The sequence below is a fragment of the Cygnus atratus genome, chromosome 1 (assembly GCF_013377495.2).
Source record: "Cygnus atratus isolate AKBS03 ecotype Queensland, Australia chromosome 1, CAtr_DNAZoo_HiC_assembly, whole genome shotgun sequence".
NCBI lineage: Eukaryota > Metazoa > Chordata > Aves > Anseriformes > Anatidae > Cygnus > Cygnus atratus.
This window is the reverse complement of record NC_066362.1, coordinates 38,041,973-38,057,803: the sequence shown is the minus strand read 5'-3', so window position 1 is coordinate 38,057,803 and position 15,831 is coordinate 38,041,973. Positions and strand designations below refer to the sequence as shown.

The window sequence follows — 15,831 nt, the reverse complement described above, 5'->3', positions numbered from 1 at the left end:
AAGCAATGAGTGAGACTAAGTAACATCATTGCAAAATCCGCGGTGATATTTAAAATAAAAGAGATTTGTAAGTTTAATGATTTTTTTAAACTGACTGTATGTACATATTCTAGTATTTCCACATAGATAAGGCATACCTAAGATAATGAAATCTTTCAGAGCACTGTTTCAAAAAAAAATTATTTGCTTTGTCATATAACCCCACTTAAAGTTGGGAAAAGGAATGAAAAAGGAGAAGGGTCTCTAAGATAAAGCTACCTTCACATATCTGTAGGGCCTTGTACTGTGCAGAATCGCCAGACTGTTTTGGATTTTTTTTTCCTGCCTTTTTAATGTCAACAAATAATTCAAATACCCTATGGTTATCTTGTGTGAAAACATGATGCATATAAAGCTTATATTCTTATTCTTTTTGCCTTTACACCAGTTGGAGGTCTTCTGCACCCCTTAAGGAATCCTGACATGTATTTTCCCCCAGATGCGTTTTATCTCACAACGCTGCTTTTAGGGGGATTCTTTCTTACTCAATAAAAAGGCTACAAAAAGAGCTTCCCTATGGTATCAATTAATTTTACTCCTTAAAGAGACATTTTCAACTTGAAAACTAGTCATTTAAAAAGAATTAAGAATAGTTTCATCTGCCACTGAAGCCTATGCCAAATGTCTTCATTTTGCAAACTACATTCTTTCATCTTCTCCCCCCTGCTGCTCAATCAGAGACCCACACAAACAATGGAGAGATGCTACAAGGAGAAAAGTAGGAACTAGTCACATGAAGCTAAGTCAAATGCATAAAAAGCAAGAACACAAAAATATTTTATCCTTCAGCTTTTCATACTGATAATATTAAATATTTCCAGAATTTCCCATGGTTTTAAAGCTCATTTCAGTGCTGCCCTCAGGCAGTGCATGAATCATTTTTCACTATGGAAGCGTTACATTCCTTTGCCAGCTCACGGAGACAGTTCGGAGCACAGAAGCAGAGCCGAGTTGTGTGACTACGCAAAGGTATGTTTACTTAAAGGCACTGACTTCAGCAGCTTCACGTTAAGCACATGAACAAGTGTTCACAAGCTTATAAATTCCAGGGGTATAAGGGACAGAAGCACGTATATAAATGAAGTTCATTCAAGTAAAGGAAAAAAGGTTGTCCAAATGATACAATCAACCGTGATCTTCAACTAAACTCAGCGGTCCTAAAGTCTTCCATTGCTGACCCCACCTCCAGGTTCATAACCACAGCTCTCCAATAGCTCTTCCATTATGCCTGTGACCCCCCTCATTTGGTCCAAAACCTCCCAGAGGTAACAGCGTTTAATTGGGCCCCCAGCTCAAACTGGGACAGACCAAAAACATGGGGCTGCTTCTCCCACCTGAAGATCAAAACTGTCATGACAAAACCTGTCTAAAGAATTCCCGTCACTGCTAGTAAGAAAGGAGTCTCAAAGGGAAAAAAAGAGAAACCTGCAGCCAGACACCTACAGGTCTGTAATTGTTTAACCGTTAGGTAATTCTCTCCCTGTTTTCGTTTAAGTATTTTCCATCACAGACCTATCCTGCAAGAAAGCAACAAAATAATTCACAGCATACCACACCAAGTGCTTACCTTAAACTTGTTTCGATGGTTATCTGGGACAGTTTCTTTATCTGGACAGCTACAACAGCTACCCATGACTTCTTTAGAAGACCATGTGATCTCTAAATTAAAAAGAAAAAAGCAAACCACAACCAAACACGGTGATCATTTAGTTGAGGTAAAAATAGAGCATCATCAACAGAACAACACAATACAAAATTCTGCCTGAATTACAATTTTTCATGATGAATTTCGCAGTCAGAAATAATAAAAAATAATATTTAAGAGCTATGTGAGATTTGGCATTGAGAAGTGACTGCGCTAAGCCCTGAAAGTCCTACCAACAGTTCAGCTCGATGTTACTACCAAACAGACCCACTGAACTTGACTGAACCTCTCACCTTAGCTTAGTAGTAGCCCATAGTAGCATTTGAGGGGGAAAAAAAAAAGAAAGAAAAAGAACAAATATTGGTTGCAATTCTTCTCTCTCCTAAACCAAGGTCTTTATGTAAGGCACTACCTGGACCCCAGTTCCACCTAAACGAGCACTCTCCAGCTTGCTGCTGAGCACAGCCCTGGCTGACTCCCGTCCCAGCCCAGGGTTGCAGGTTACCAGGCAGAGGCAACACAAAGAGCCCGCAGGGCAATCCTGAAAAGCTGCCCTGCTTTGGGCAGCTCCAGCACGTTCAATAGAGGGTGGAGGCACTCGGGGCCTGGAGGCAGCCCTCTGCTCAACTTCTGTGCTTCCAGTTTAAAATACTTCCCATGTAGCAAAGCACATACAGCTACCTTATCAAAGGCAAGGGAAACAAAGCTCCGTGTTCAACACAAATAGTTTAAAACTAACTTTTTAAATTCCTATTATGTTACTTTTGGATTACATTGTGTTATACAGTCTACTTACTCTAAAACAACAAAATCCTCAACTAACTCCATGGCTAAATTAAGAAAAAAATATATTTTATATTCTTGGTATTCTAACTGAAAAAAATTTTGTATGTATGGTAAAGCTTTCATAGAGCATTAAGATAAAACTGTTACAGAACCAAGCCTCACAACTTTCTTCTCCTTCCACCACCCCGCTACAAATCAATCTTAAACTCTTAAGAACAGCAGATAAAAGGAAACTTACCCATTTACGTGAGCTGTATATTGGATGGGAACTAAAATTTCCACTACACAAATGAAAAGTGGATCAAAATCTTGGAAGAGAGCTAGTAAGCAACAACAGGTATGACATTTGGAGTCAAGAAGAAGCAAGGCGGAACTTCTTCTGACAGAATGGGAAAAATCAGATTTCATCTTAGGAAAACTGGGACTCACTTTCTAGCCAGGCACTTGTATTAGTGTGCAACAGTAGTATCCAATTAGCACTTTAGCCTGCTGAAAAATAAGGTGCAGGGCAGATGGTGAAGTTCAGCTAACTATTCTTGACCAGACAGGCCATGCTAAAGCGATACCGCTACCCTAGAGACTGCAGACATCTGTCAGTGGCCACCAAAGCCCTGCAGAGGTGAAATGAAGAACTTAACAGAAAGGCTAACAACATGGCTTAGATTAATCCAGTAACAAAGAGGCAGACGGCCCGACACTGCCAAAAATCAATGGATTCTCTGATGTCATTCCTGGCCATAGTGTAAAAAGATGCATTAAATTGTCAGAGCTTTTTTCCCAACCCAACAGGGAAGTAGGTTGTTGTCTGCTTCTACTACAACAGAAAGAAGCTATGCTACACACAACTGGTTGATTGTTCTTGCACAGTGAAGAGAAGCCTTCAATTTTCTTAATCAGTCCAATCAACCTCTCAATTACAGGCTGCTTTCAACAGTCTCCATACATGTATCTTGTTATTAGACTAACTACTCATTTTTTTTGCTGAAGAATTCTGCCTGTTCTGTTAGGAAAGGAAGATACAGAACATCTTCTGTTACTGGTTTCCTACCCTGGCACCCCACCATGCCTCACTACATAGATGTTCAGATGTTGGTCTTATCACCTGACTGACGATACCCAATTTATTCTGTGATAACACTGTTAAAAAGAGCAATGTGTGAAAACAGCTGCAAAGCAGATTAACAACAAATGCAATATAAATTTGCAGCAAAGGTTTTCAAGCTCTGGTCCCTACGGCACTAAATTGCAAAACAGAAGCATGTACTAGCCTTCAAGCACAGATGCTCACACCTAATAAAGCCCAGTCTTAGACTTCTCAAAACCTTTTGACAAACGGGTAATACAACTAAAGAGTAGCACACTGTGACAGTAACGTGACATCCTTTGCACTCACCATAAAGATAAATCAATAGTAAACTGAATAGGCAATAACAAAATAACTGCAAAGTAGTTCGGGAGAAGTATATAGAGTTGCAAATAAAAAGATGTAGTATATGAAGAAGTCTGAAATATAGCTACCATGTCTCAAGAAAGACAAAGAAAATGGATGTAATCAAAATCAATCATACACACTTGTTACTTCATCTCCAATATATTCTAATATTAATACTTCAGAATACCAAGAACCATCATGCTGCTTCAAAGCTGAGATGGGAACTAAGGCAATGAGGAAGAAACAAAACAACCAGGGAACCGTCAAAGTTAAAATCACTCACCTAGATTTGGCCATTAATATTCCCAGCCTCTGTTGCGGCATCAGGGGTTCTGTCATACTTCAAAGTGTCATGCTGTCTTGTCACAGAACTAATCATTTGACCTAGAACTAGAAAAGTACATAAAAAATGGTTTTTTGTTCTTGTTTTCAAGACGCCAGTTAGTAAACTAACAGAAACACATATGGCCTTTTTATTTTGGCATCATTACGTCAAGTGACGTCTACACAGTTAGGCTGCCTCGTACGGGGAACCTTAGGCCCAGCCTCATCTCTTCGAGCTCCTCGAGCATTTCCATTGCCTATCTGGCAATGATATCTCCCGTTATCCTTAGCACATACTGAAACAAACCATGGCAGGCACACAGAGGAAGGCACACAACTTGCTCTGCTCAAGTCCCTCTTGCTCATCCTACTGACCACATACAAATGTCACCTTGTATGGATGGCTAACACATCACCCTTTCTTTGCATCCCTCGCGGCTCTCGCTCCATGGCACTAAGCATAAATTGCTTGCTTTCACTTTTATTTTATTTTTCGCCTGGATTACTCTCATACTAGCTGCCCTCTCGCATTTACCACTGAAAGCTCCACTCCTGCTGCCACCAGGCTAGCAGTTGGCAGCCTCCATCCTCTGTCTGGAGAACTGCCAAGCAAGCTCTTCACGTTTTCTTTGACACTGCTTCTTGAACTGGCGAGAAGGGCTAAATTCTCACAAAACCATGTTATTTAGCCACTTTCTTACCAGCCTTTCAGAGTGTCTGTGCAAACCATTGCAACTCTGCCCATCAAGAGTACTGCCACGATTCTGTATCCATCTGCTGACCTCTGCCTTATGGTTCAATTAAAAGCATTTTCAGAAGCTAAAGCACCTTTCTTTTTTGCACAGCATCAAACGTAACGTAGTCCCAAGCTCACCCCTGGTCCTGGCATCACAGTAACACTTGCAGAACGCTCTTGTTATGGTAGGGCTGTGCAGCAGGACAGCAGAAATACAATACTGGAAAATGCAAAATAACACACCTAGCAAAAGAGCTTTACTTTTTACAGAAGATCTGTCATGGAGTCATGAAAACACTCGACAGCTCAATAAACTAGCTCAATAGCTACCAACATAAAACAAATGAAACAGAATTGGTCAGAAAGAACTAGAAGAGCAAAAACTAAAATACAACTGCATTGTATGAATCCACAGAGCACCTACATATTCAGTCATGTCTGCAATTGTGACCCCCCTTCCCGGTTTAAAAAAAAAGACGTAGTAAAGCCAGAAAATGTACTAAAAGTGGCATGGATAATCAAAGGCAGAAAATAAGAGTACAGAATGATGTGGAGAAGATAACAAAAGCACAACTACTCCAGACGCAAGCATTAGGGAACAGCAGATTACGTTATGGAGCAGGTTCAAAAACCACACAAAAATACATTTTGCATGCCACATGTAGTTAAACTTTGCCATCTACAATAACTTATGGGAATGAGTATCAAAAATGTATAGGTTCAGAAAGTAACTGGACAGATGCAAGGAAGAAAAATAAATATCTCTGTAATGAGCTTTTAAACTCAAGGCTTTCCCATTGGGCTCAAAAAGTCTCTGAGCTGCAGATTCTTGGATGGGCATTAAGGAATGATCATAAAATGTTGGTTATTGTTATTCCCTTCCCTATATATTTCCTACTGACTACTGTAAGAAGCAGGATACTAGACTGATTACTTCAGTCTGACACAAAAGAGCTATTCCCAGCTGGCAGAAAAGGTTGACAAGGACTGAGCATAAATTTTTGAGTACATTGGTCATACAACATTAAAAAAGAAATAGTTTACTACTTGTATTTAAATTGAAACTAAGACGCAGATTCCACAAAGGCACAGAAGGACCACCTTTCTGAAGTGCTCTATGGATATGGCTATTTGCATATGCAACACACGGGTTCTCTCTCTCCTGTGCCCAAACGGTATTTAGGATCAGGAACTTGCAGCCAGTCACGTACCCTTAATATAATTTATTTGCCCTTTAGCCACAAGCCTTCTTGATCTTAGACAAAACTGTATGCAATTGTATTCAAGATCAATCCCTTTGCAACACACACAGGCTCTGTTTCAGTGATGGCCCTACCCAATCTGTTTGAGTACACATAGATTTTTAGGTGAGGTCAGATTTTTGTTGACTTAGCACATCAAAACCAGCTCAGCAGAGAGACCAGCGAGTACCTGAGCCAGCTGGGGGACAGGATCACAACAGGATGACCTCTGCCAGCGTTCAGAATACCCAGCCCTTTCACTAATACTAAGCTTTACTTAGCTTAACAAATTACCTGAGAAAACTTTCAGGAAGGGAGAGAAAACAGAGAAAGAAAGAAAAAAAAAATACCCACTATCTCTGGTGGACTGTGTTTATCTGTCAAATCTTACAGGTGGTCATAAGAATTATATAGTAAACAAACAAAAAATCACATGCAAAGCACACTAATGCAGGTGTCTGCGGTGATATTTACCCTGATATTTAACTAGGAAAGTTTTAAAGCCTTCCCATGGTTTGACTACGTTCGGTAGACTACCCTGCTTTGGTTACACAGGAATTCTTAAATGGTCTAAATGAAGTTTTTAATGGATAAAGGAAAGCACACAGATTTACAGCACCTATCTTCTTTTAAATGTAAAGCTGTAACAGAATTCTCCAACAAGTTGTTTTCAATTACAAGCTGGGTTTTGCTTAAGAGTTATTTACTCTATTTGGGATTTTCTTAAATCTTCCCAGATTGCAAAATATTTACACAAACTTACACACATGAGGAGAAGTAGGCAATTTCAGTCACAACCGTAAAAGTTAATCTTCTCAGTTATGTCTACAATGTCAAACTTGGGAGCTGTAATTTCCCCTTCACGAAGCATCAGTGGCCACGGGGTGCAGTCATGCAAGGACGGAGAAGGGGCAGGAGAGGATTTTGTGCTTCTTCCCAACACATCCATCGGGGCATTGCGAGGCAAAAATGGCAGGAAAGACAAAGCAAGACCTGCACTTGTTTATACCTGATGAACAGGAGTGAAAATTAGGAACTGCCATAAATCCAGTAAGACTTATTAGTTGGATTGGTAAGGTAAAGCGTGTCTCTTCCTTCATAGACTAAGCAGAGCCTTAGACATTTAGAAATAAACTACCTTATTTTGGGGAGGGAGGTGGGGTAAGGATACTACAGCCCCTCAGCAGGCACCACCAGCACTACTGCAGAGGCAACAAGTGATTCTCTCTCAGAAGTCAAAGAAGGGAGAGGCTCCACTGTAAACACTGTCAACACTTTAAAAATAATAACATAAGAAGTAAAATTAAAATCCCACAGTCAAACCCTTGAAAATTCTAACAACAATGGCATTTCTGCCATCGGCCCTGGGCCGGGAATGGTCTGAACAACGTGTGCGTTCCTCTTGTGACCCGAAAGGCACACGGATGAGCAGCAACCTCCCTCCTTGTGCTCAGGCTGACCGGTAGCCCCGCTAAAATCAGCTCAGAGTTGCACAGCTGACTTAAAAACTGGCACGAGCCAAGTTCTGCACACTCCGGCTGCAGAAGCGAACGTTAGGTTACCTCTGGGGGGCTACTTTCTGCTTCCAGTTATTCCTAGCACACCTCCTTTGAAAGTCAGGGAAGTAAAAACCCCGAAGCACAGCACACTTGAGAAGAGGCAGGGAGAAGCAAAGGCTGGAAACCCATCTCTTGGGCATGCTCTCTTCCAAGGACAAAGCGGCCTTTCAAAGCCCCGAGCTGCCACGCTGCCAGATCCTCTGCATCTTGCTCTCAGCCCCATCGAGTTCTCCATCACCCAATTTGGAAGCCTGCGTCTACTTTTTAAATCTTAAAGTGTCAGCATCCATTGTTTTCAAAGACTGTTTCTTGTTTGGTCTATACAATTAAAATTTTTTTTATTTATTTTTAATCCCAGCAACTACAACACAGAACACCCCTGTGCTTTTATTTCTTACTCGGATTTAAAATGCTTGCTTAAAAAGGTAGAGTAAAAATAAAATATGTATTATCAAACTCTCTACATTTAACATCAATTTTGGTGGAAATGTTGTGTGTTATGACAAAAGCAAGCCAACAAAAGTACTGCAGGTTTTGGAGGCATATGAAAACTGCAAACTCATTCAGAGATGGATGGATCTCCGTCAGGGGTATTTCACCTTTTTCATCAATTTCTGCCAAGAATTCTATTTAGCATACTAAGCAGAATAATATTTTTCAATTCCTTAATTATTTTTAAAACATGAAATAGCACATGAATTGATGATGCTGGCATGCCTGGCATCTCACATTTGTTTTTTCTTCAATAACAATGCAGGGATGAAACCCTCATAGTTCAAACTCTGCTGATTCCTAAAACATTTCCCCAAATGTGTCCCACGACCATTGTCAAGTGTTAGCCATGGTTTAACTACACTTGAAACAAGTTAGCCAACACCACCGCTAAAATCATGACAATTCAGACAGCTCAAAAATTAAGTCTATTTAAGATTTTTTCCAGCTGCACCAGCATCATGACACTTGAATGTTTCAGAGCTGCAGAACTCCAGGCTTCTCACAGCTGTTTGCTGTCAAGAACAAACAGAAAGGCTATATTCAATCTGAAGTTTCATTACCATACTCTTAAAAATACAATTTATATGAATGGTTTTCAACACCTGCTTCTTTCTTAACTCTGTAATTAATGCTCAGATCAATCAAGTAAACAAAAAGAAAAAAAAATAGGATATTAGTTGTACTTGACAGCCTTAGGATAAACCCTTAAGTTTTTGAAAGGCAAAAGCTCAATGGTGGGAGGGGAGCAGAGGGAACACTGAACATAAGGGCTGTCTTCTGCACCAAGCCGAGGAAGGTTTCAATTTCACAGCTGACTTCTGTGAAATAAATTCAAGTTATTGCTTGGGGGACAGTTAGAATGACAAACATTTATTATATTAAAAAGAAAAATCTCAGATATTTTCACAGTTTTTCTTTTTTTTCTTCTTTTTTTTTTTTCTTTTAGCTGCAGCATTTTGTTCACAAGCTTTTCTCTATTTAAAGTTACCTGCCAGCGAATCATAACAGTAACAAAACAGGAGATGAACCTCCTGCCATCTGAGGTTCTTTTCGGTTTTTAAAAGTTGAAGTTATTTAGGATTATCAGACACATCTTAAGAAAAGAACACGGTAACTTAAAAGTAAGTATTCTGCTGATACCAGTGTTTATGGGAGCAAGAAAGTTTAGAAGAGTGGCTAGTGTTTTCTCCTGAAGTTTTTAAGACTTCTGAAGGAACAGACCCCACAAGCTATTTCTAACTCAAATTCTCCCGTGCTTTGACTTACATTTGCCATGTAGAAGACAAGAAAGGAATTATTTAACTTACACGTGCCTTTCTGTCATGCGGTCATCAATGCCAGGCATTTTTCATCACAGAGTGCTCTCATTGTGAGAATGACTGGCACCAGACCACACAACAGAAATACAGAAGTTCACCTGAAGGCCTCCCAAAATAGTGCCCTTCACAGAAACCGTGACCTTGCCAAGAAAATAACCTGTGTAAAGCAGAACAAGTGGTAGCGAAGAGCCGAAGGTCCTCCTTCCACCTGACGGCGCCCCTCTTTGCTTTCCCCCAGGTAGAAGGAAGCAGCCTGAAACTAAAGCAGCAAGTGGGATGAAACTAAATGGTTTTCTTTCTGAAACCCCATCAAGTCTCCACTAAGACAGAAACGAAGCCTGTTGGATTTGCAGCCTAAAGGTAGAATTTGCTGTCCGCAGACAGCTGGCCCAAGCCCAGAAGGGCTCTCGCTGCTGCTGCCTTCGAGTTTGGGAATTGTCAGAACTGATGGCAACAAATTATTTGTATCTATGCAAAAATATGCACAATTTTCTCAGGATTAAGGAAAACTCCCCCTTCTCCCTTCCTCCAAGCATGTTAATATTGTCACCTCTAATAAAACTCCTTAAAAATGGAACATTGTTCTTCCCAAGCTATTAAGACACGTAACACTTAAAACCACATTGTGCAGGAACAGACCCATTACACTTCTAGCATTTGCCTCGTCTAGACTTTTTAATTTTTATTTTTAAAAGTATCTACCTCAACTGGGAGAAAAAATAAAAAAAAAAGGAAATTCTGTACCGCAAATAGAAAAGTGCGAAGAAAAACCCAGGGATTATGGAGAAAAAAATTTCTATTACTTGTTTTTAAATACAACACCAGATTCATCCTCTGTTTTAGGTTGCTGGACTGAATGCTGTTAAACCAATGCCTCCACCTGAGGCTGACCTCTTTCCCCAGTACCTGGGGACAGCGGTGACATTCAAAACAAGCAACCCCATTTTGGTACAGTTCCACAACTGGCTTCATGCAGGAACCACACCGCCTTAACGCTGATTTCTCTCGAAAAAAGTTACAAGATTTTTAATCTTTTCCATGACCTCGAGTATCTGGAAACAAAATCAGTGTCAAACGTTTAAGGACACAGACCACTCTCTGCAACTCACTTTCCATCTTTCCCCCCGACCCTCATGTTTCCTGTCCTATTTTTCCTTTCAAAGCTTTTTACAGAGTGATACTAAATATGAATTCATTTAATTTCAGATTTGACATCCTTTCTGCTTCGCAGTTTCCACCCTTGCATACCATGTCCAATATTGCTTGGTGTTTAATTACATCTGGCATTTAGCCTGTGAACAGTGAATTTTTGCCATGCAAAAACACAAGCAGCGAGCACAGAATGAAATTTGAAGCAGCCTATTTCACCGTTTCCTTCATGAAGAATACTGGGGACTGGGTTATGTCAAAGAGGAAAAACATGCTTTAAAAGATACTGCACAAGCTGTGCATTCAATCCCATTTAAAACACCCCCAAATAATGGCAGAAGTAGCACTACCTTTACTTGCCCAAACGTTTTCTGACAGAACCTGAAGCTTACATGCTCAGCTCCTTTGAAAGCCAGCAACACCACCGAACTTCTGTTTTCTGTTTGCCCCGGGATGAGCCATACAGCATGCAACCTGCCCCTCCCTGAAGCTCATTCCAGCGCATCTTTCTCTTCTTTTCAACTCTCACAACTGGAAATACCTGAGGAAAACACAGCCAAGTCCCTACAGACACATTATGATAGGCAGTTTTTCCAGCTCAGAGTTTTTGAGCAATGTTGATGCTGACGGTTATCCTGGAGCATCGACCAGTTCCACCAGGATGCTGTCACCCCGGAGATTAAGCACAAACCGAAAGTACAAAGCCAAGCTTTTCAGGTTATACGCATACAATTTCTGAGTAACTCAGGACATCCGGTGCTCGCTAAACACAGACATCACTGCAACAAAGCCGCTTTAATTTTTCTGCACAAAACAACTTTTTCATCAAAGTGGAAGGCACTGGAGACAGCAGGCAGACTAACAAACAGAGAAACCAACTCACCATGTAGGCGAACTGCTGCTGAGTAAGATAACAATTGCTTTATCACCATTTTACTCCTTGCAGAATAGCAGTGAAGGTGGCTGAAGTGATCCTGCAATCTGCGGTTCTGCTGATAGCTGAATCCTGCCCATCTCCTAACGGGGTAGTACAACAGATTAAATGGGTAACTGATTCATCTGATGTGGCAAGCCCCGCGTCTTCAGAGTTGTGATGTAATCCACGGTGGCAAATTCTATATGATTTCAGAATCCTGGTATCCTACTTAAGACTTAAAATAGCCCATAGTATGACCTTCTGTTTATTTTGGCTAGCCTACATTCACTACCACGAAGCCAAGTTCTTTCAATTGGAAAACAAAACTTAGGTTTCTGGAACACGGGACTCCCACGTACCAGACCTCACATGCACATAAGAGATGCAGCATCAAAATAAAGCGTTTGCCCTGAACTAGTAATTACTGACTGTGGTCAGCTCCAAGAGACTCGTTCCCCCAATGGTCGCAGAATGGTCCTATTCACTTTGTAATTATTTGGAGAAAAAATAGACGATTTCTGTACATCGGCAAAGACTGACTAATTCGCTTTGATGTCTGAAGACAGAACAGATGTAAGAGGTGCCAGAGCTGGAATATTCTCCCATGGAAACAGAGCGCTTTAAAGGGATACGTGTGCTCAGCAGAACTGGAAGAAACCTTGCCTCCTTGCCTCTCCACATACGCTGCCATCCTTCAAATCAACTCTTCTTTCAGATGTCCTGGCCTCGCGCAGCCTGACGTAACAACGACTCGGCCCCACGCTGTGAATGTATTTTGGAGAGATGGTGTTAAGGTCGGATGCAATCCTCGCCCTTCTTCCATTTGGCAATGAGAGTTAAGAAAATTAAGACTGAAGCTGCATCAGTACCATAAGGCAGAAAAGGCAGCAGTGCTCGCTAACAGAGGTACTGGCAGGAAGAACAAAACACCAGTGCTAACAGACCATCACAGAGCTAAAAACTACAACAAAGGAGATCCAAGAAGAAACTAAACGTGCTGAGAAATAGTTTGGTGCCACTGGCTGCAATTATGGAAAACAGACAACGAACGGCAGAGGTGAAGTTGCCGAATCTAGTCTATAACTTCATTTATGCTAACAGGTGGAGCTTTACCCCAAGATTTTTATTAAATGAGCATGCTGTCAGGCTTATGATTGAAATACAGTATTAAACGTACACTCCTTTTCTCTCGCTAGCCCTTTCCAAGATTAAAAAAAAAAAAAACAACTTGGCAAAACCCAAGCTAACCTGCCAGCCTCCTGGCTCCTGTGAAAACAAAATTATTGCAACCACACGCAAGCTTCAGCACACCAGCCCGTAGCTTCTGCGTGCCGCCCTCCGAGCCCTCTTTGAAGGCGTGATTAGGAGGGCTGATGCACCAGCACAGCCAATTCCTCCTCTCTGCGCACATCACGAGCTGCCCTGGCAGCAGCATCCCTCTCCAGGCAGCTCCGGCAGAAAAGATTCTCCTTCTCCTTCTCCTCGTCCTCCTCCTTCTCCTCTCCTCTCCTCTTCCCCCTCCCTCCTTTCCAACACCCAGATTTGCACAGGTGGGTTTCAGACCTTCTTCAAGTGATGCTTCTGTTTTGCTGCATAGGTTTTGGGGAGTTTTTTGGTGTATCTGGATTCAATCTGATTATCATAAAGCAATGACCCAAACCCACTTAAAATAAAAAGAAACAAGAAAAAAATAGAAAAGAAAAGCATTTTTTTTTAAACTAAATGTTCCCAAACAGTCTGCCTTGACAATGACCTGCCAACTATCTTGAAGAGCTGTTATGCAAAATTTGGAAATTGCATGTTAGTATTAAAACAAAATAAGCTCTACGGCTCTTCTTAAAAGCAATCACTTTAGCAAAATGCTCAACTTCAGGTAAGTTAGTTAAACATTTCTTGGAACACCATTTCTCAGTAATCCCTTAAAAATACGTGTTTTTTCCAACAGAAAAGCCCTTGTGTTCACCACTGTCACTATGTCAAAATGAAGATGGAAGAGCGACCTGAAGGGCCGGGTCAGAAGAGCAAAGAGATAACTACAGCAGGTAGCAGTGTCCTGCTAACAATGGGACATTTCAGGCCCACTTCCATGACACTGATCCTACACCTCTCTCCACTTACTTCTAGCATAGCGCTTTGAGACCCACGTTCCCTTGAAGGAAGCTTCCACCCCATCTTTTGGCGATATAAAAGACAACCACACATTTCATCTAGGCACTACAGCAATACAACTACTCTATTCTACAGGTACACAGATAAAAATGACATTAAATGGAGTTTAACATCTTCAGGTTAGCGTATTTAAAAAAAAAAAAAATAGGTCTTTAATGAAAAGGTATCTGGAAAAAAAAATACATGAGCCGTTTATGCCACCATCCCCGTTAATCCTTCTGAGTATGAGACAATGTTCCTTGTTATCTTATTTAAATTTTCTCTAAAAAATTATCCCCTTATTCTAAACTTCCAGAGAAACAAGACTTAAGTTTTACTTGGTATCGTTTTTAAAACAACTTACACGCATGCAAATATATTTTTTTAACTTTCTTAATAAAACAATTTCTCCAGATCCACAACACCATGCTGTTTTCTGTGAATGTCTGCCAAAATAACTACATCCTTTTAAAAGAAACAACCAAAACATCAAACTCCAAACCGCTGCATTAGGTTAAACAAGCAAGCTGCACTAAATTGTTTTAGTCTTGGAAACTCCAAATATCTTTAAAAATGCCCTCTGAGAAACAACACATGTGAAAGTATCATTTTTATGCAACAACAAAACAGCAGAAACGGGACTGAAGTTTTAAGCATCATTGCTACAGGAAAGCTTTTTGGATACAGGATCAAGGAGAAAGGCAAGGAGATGGGAAAATAAAGCAAAAGGGTACAACAATTAAGTCAAGTAATGGGCCCTAGGAAGAAGGGAGACTTGAGCTTAATTCTTGAAAAGGATGCCTGGCTTCAAACTGTTGAAATAGTGAGTCAGCTCTCTAATATTTAACCACAAATGCCTCCTAAAACTTGAGGCCCACAGCTCTTGCCAATTCTTCAAAGCCAGCAAAGTGCCAAATCTGCTAACTAAGTGGCACTGAATTTATATTTTGCATTATTCTGATCTCTGAAATAGCGTTCATTCCAACATTTCAGGAAAGGTTAAGTTTTGCTTTTATGTTTTTGACATGTTTTGCAAATAGTCTTCTAATACATTAATTAAAATTACATTAAAAAGCCTGCAAGGTTTGCCTTACCCAAATTAAAAGCAGACGCAGTAACACATTATCAAAGCTAAGACCATGCCACTGTGTTTTCTAAAAAATAAATTAAAAAAATACTGTTTTGGTATGTATTCTCAACTTGTGTCCTTCCTTATCCATTCATTGGTTTCTGTTTATCAAAAAATTGCTAGCATGTGGATGAAAGTGACCTGGCATTACCCAAACATCTTGCTTTTATAGCTGTGTTTTTGTTGTTGTTGTTTCTTGGAAAACTGAAAGTCCCATCCTTACAAGGTGTCGCTAAATCTGGGTTCTTTTAAAAATCGTTTGTCACCTCTATTTATCGCTGCTCCCTTTTCTGCAGAAAATTTCTTTCATCACACTTGAAAGACTGCTGAATTTCTTAGTTCAGTTCACATGCCTCCTCATGTGCTTCTCATACATTTCTTCTTCCCACTTTAAGGAAGAATTCTAACTGCCGTTGAACTCCACCTCCCCTACGACCTCAGCTTAGGGTGTACAAGGGGAAGATTAACACTAGCTATTTGCATTCTCTGCAAAAGCTGGACTACGTAGACTTCACCGGTAGCTGATGAGAAGCGAGATCCATGATCTTAGTTAGATCCATAATCTCGTTACCACTGAATTACATCTGTCGAAAAGCAAGTAGGTTATTTTTTTTCTTTGCATTTGCAATGAAAACGAGCATATGTACATCTAGCATGGCTGATTTCTTGAACCATCCTAACCTGTCCATGAGCTGAGCTCTACCAAGTGATTCAAACCCTGATGTTCCCAGCAGATTTAATCATATTTGGGCATCAAAGCAACCCTTTTCTTCTGTTTGCTGCTGAATCTCTTACTGTCAATTTACACACAATTAAATAGCACTTCACCCTTTACAACATCTTCATCTGTTTTGAGTACTCCTTGGTTAGTGATTTAACAGACTCCCAACTAGCCTAACTGATACAGGCCCTA

The 15,831-nt window shown here is 40.5% G+C and overlaps 1 protein-coding gene across 3 annotated transcripts in view; it reads right to left on the bottom strand.

Annotated features, from left to right (window-relative positions):
* The window catches only part of FRS2 (fibroblast growth factor receptor substrate 2), a 55,797-nt gene that overhangs the window by 14,643 nt on the left and 25,323 nt on the right, over positions 1 to 15,831 (bottom strand). For 2 of the 3 annotated variants that reach the window (XM_050708028.1, XM_035544206.2), the window contains exons 2-3: positions 4,186 to 4,292; positions 1,607 to 1,698 (exon numbers count right to left, since the gene is read on the bottom strand). In XM_050708028.1, the coding sequence (XP_050563985.1) occupies positions 1,607 to 1,672 (66 nt within the window). In that variant the 5' untranslated portion in view covers positions 1,673 to 1,698; positions 4,186 to 4,292. Of the gene's footprint in view, positions 1 to 1,606; positions 1,699 to 4,185; positions 4,293 to 11,608; positions 11,687 to 15,831 lie in introns of those variants that run through there. The other variant, XM_035544207.2, reaches the window with a different exon arrangement.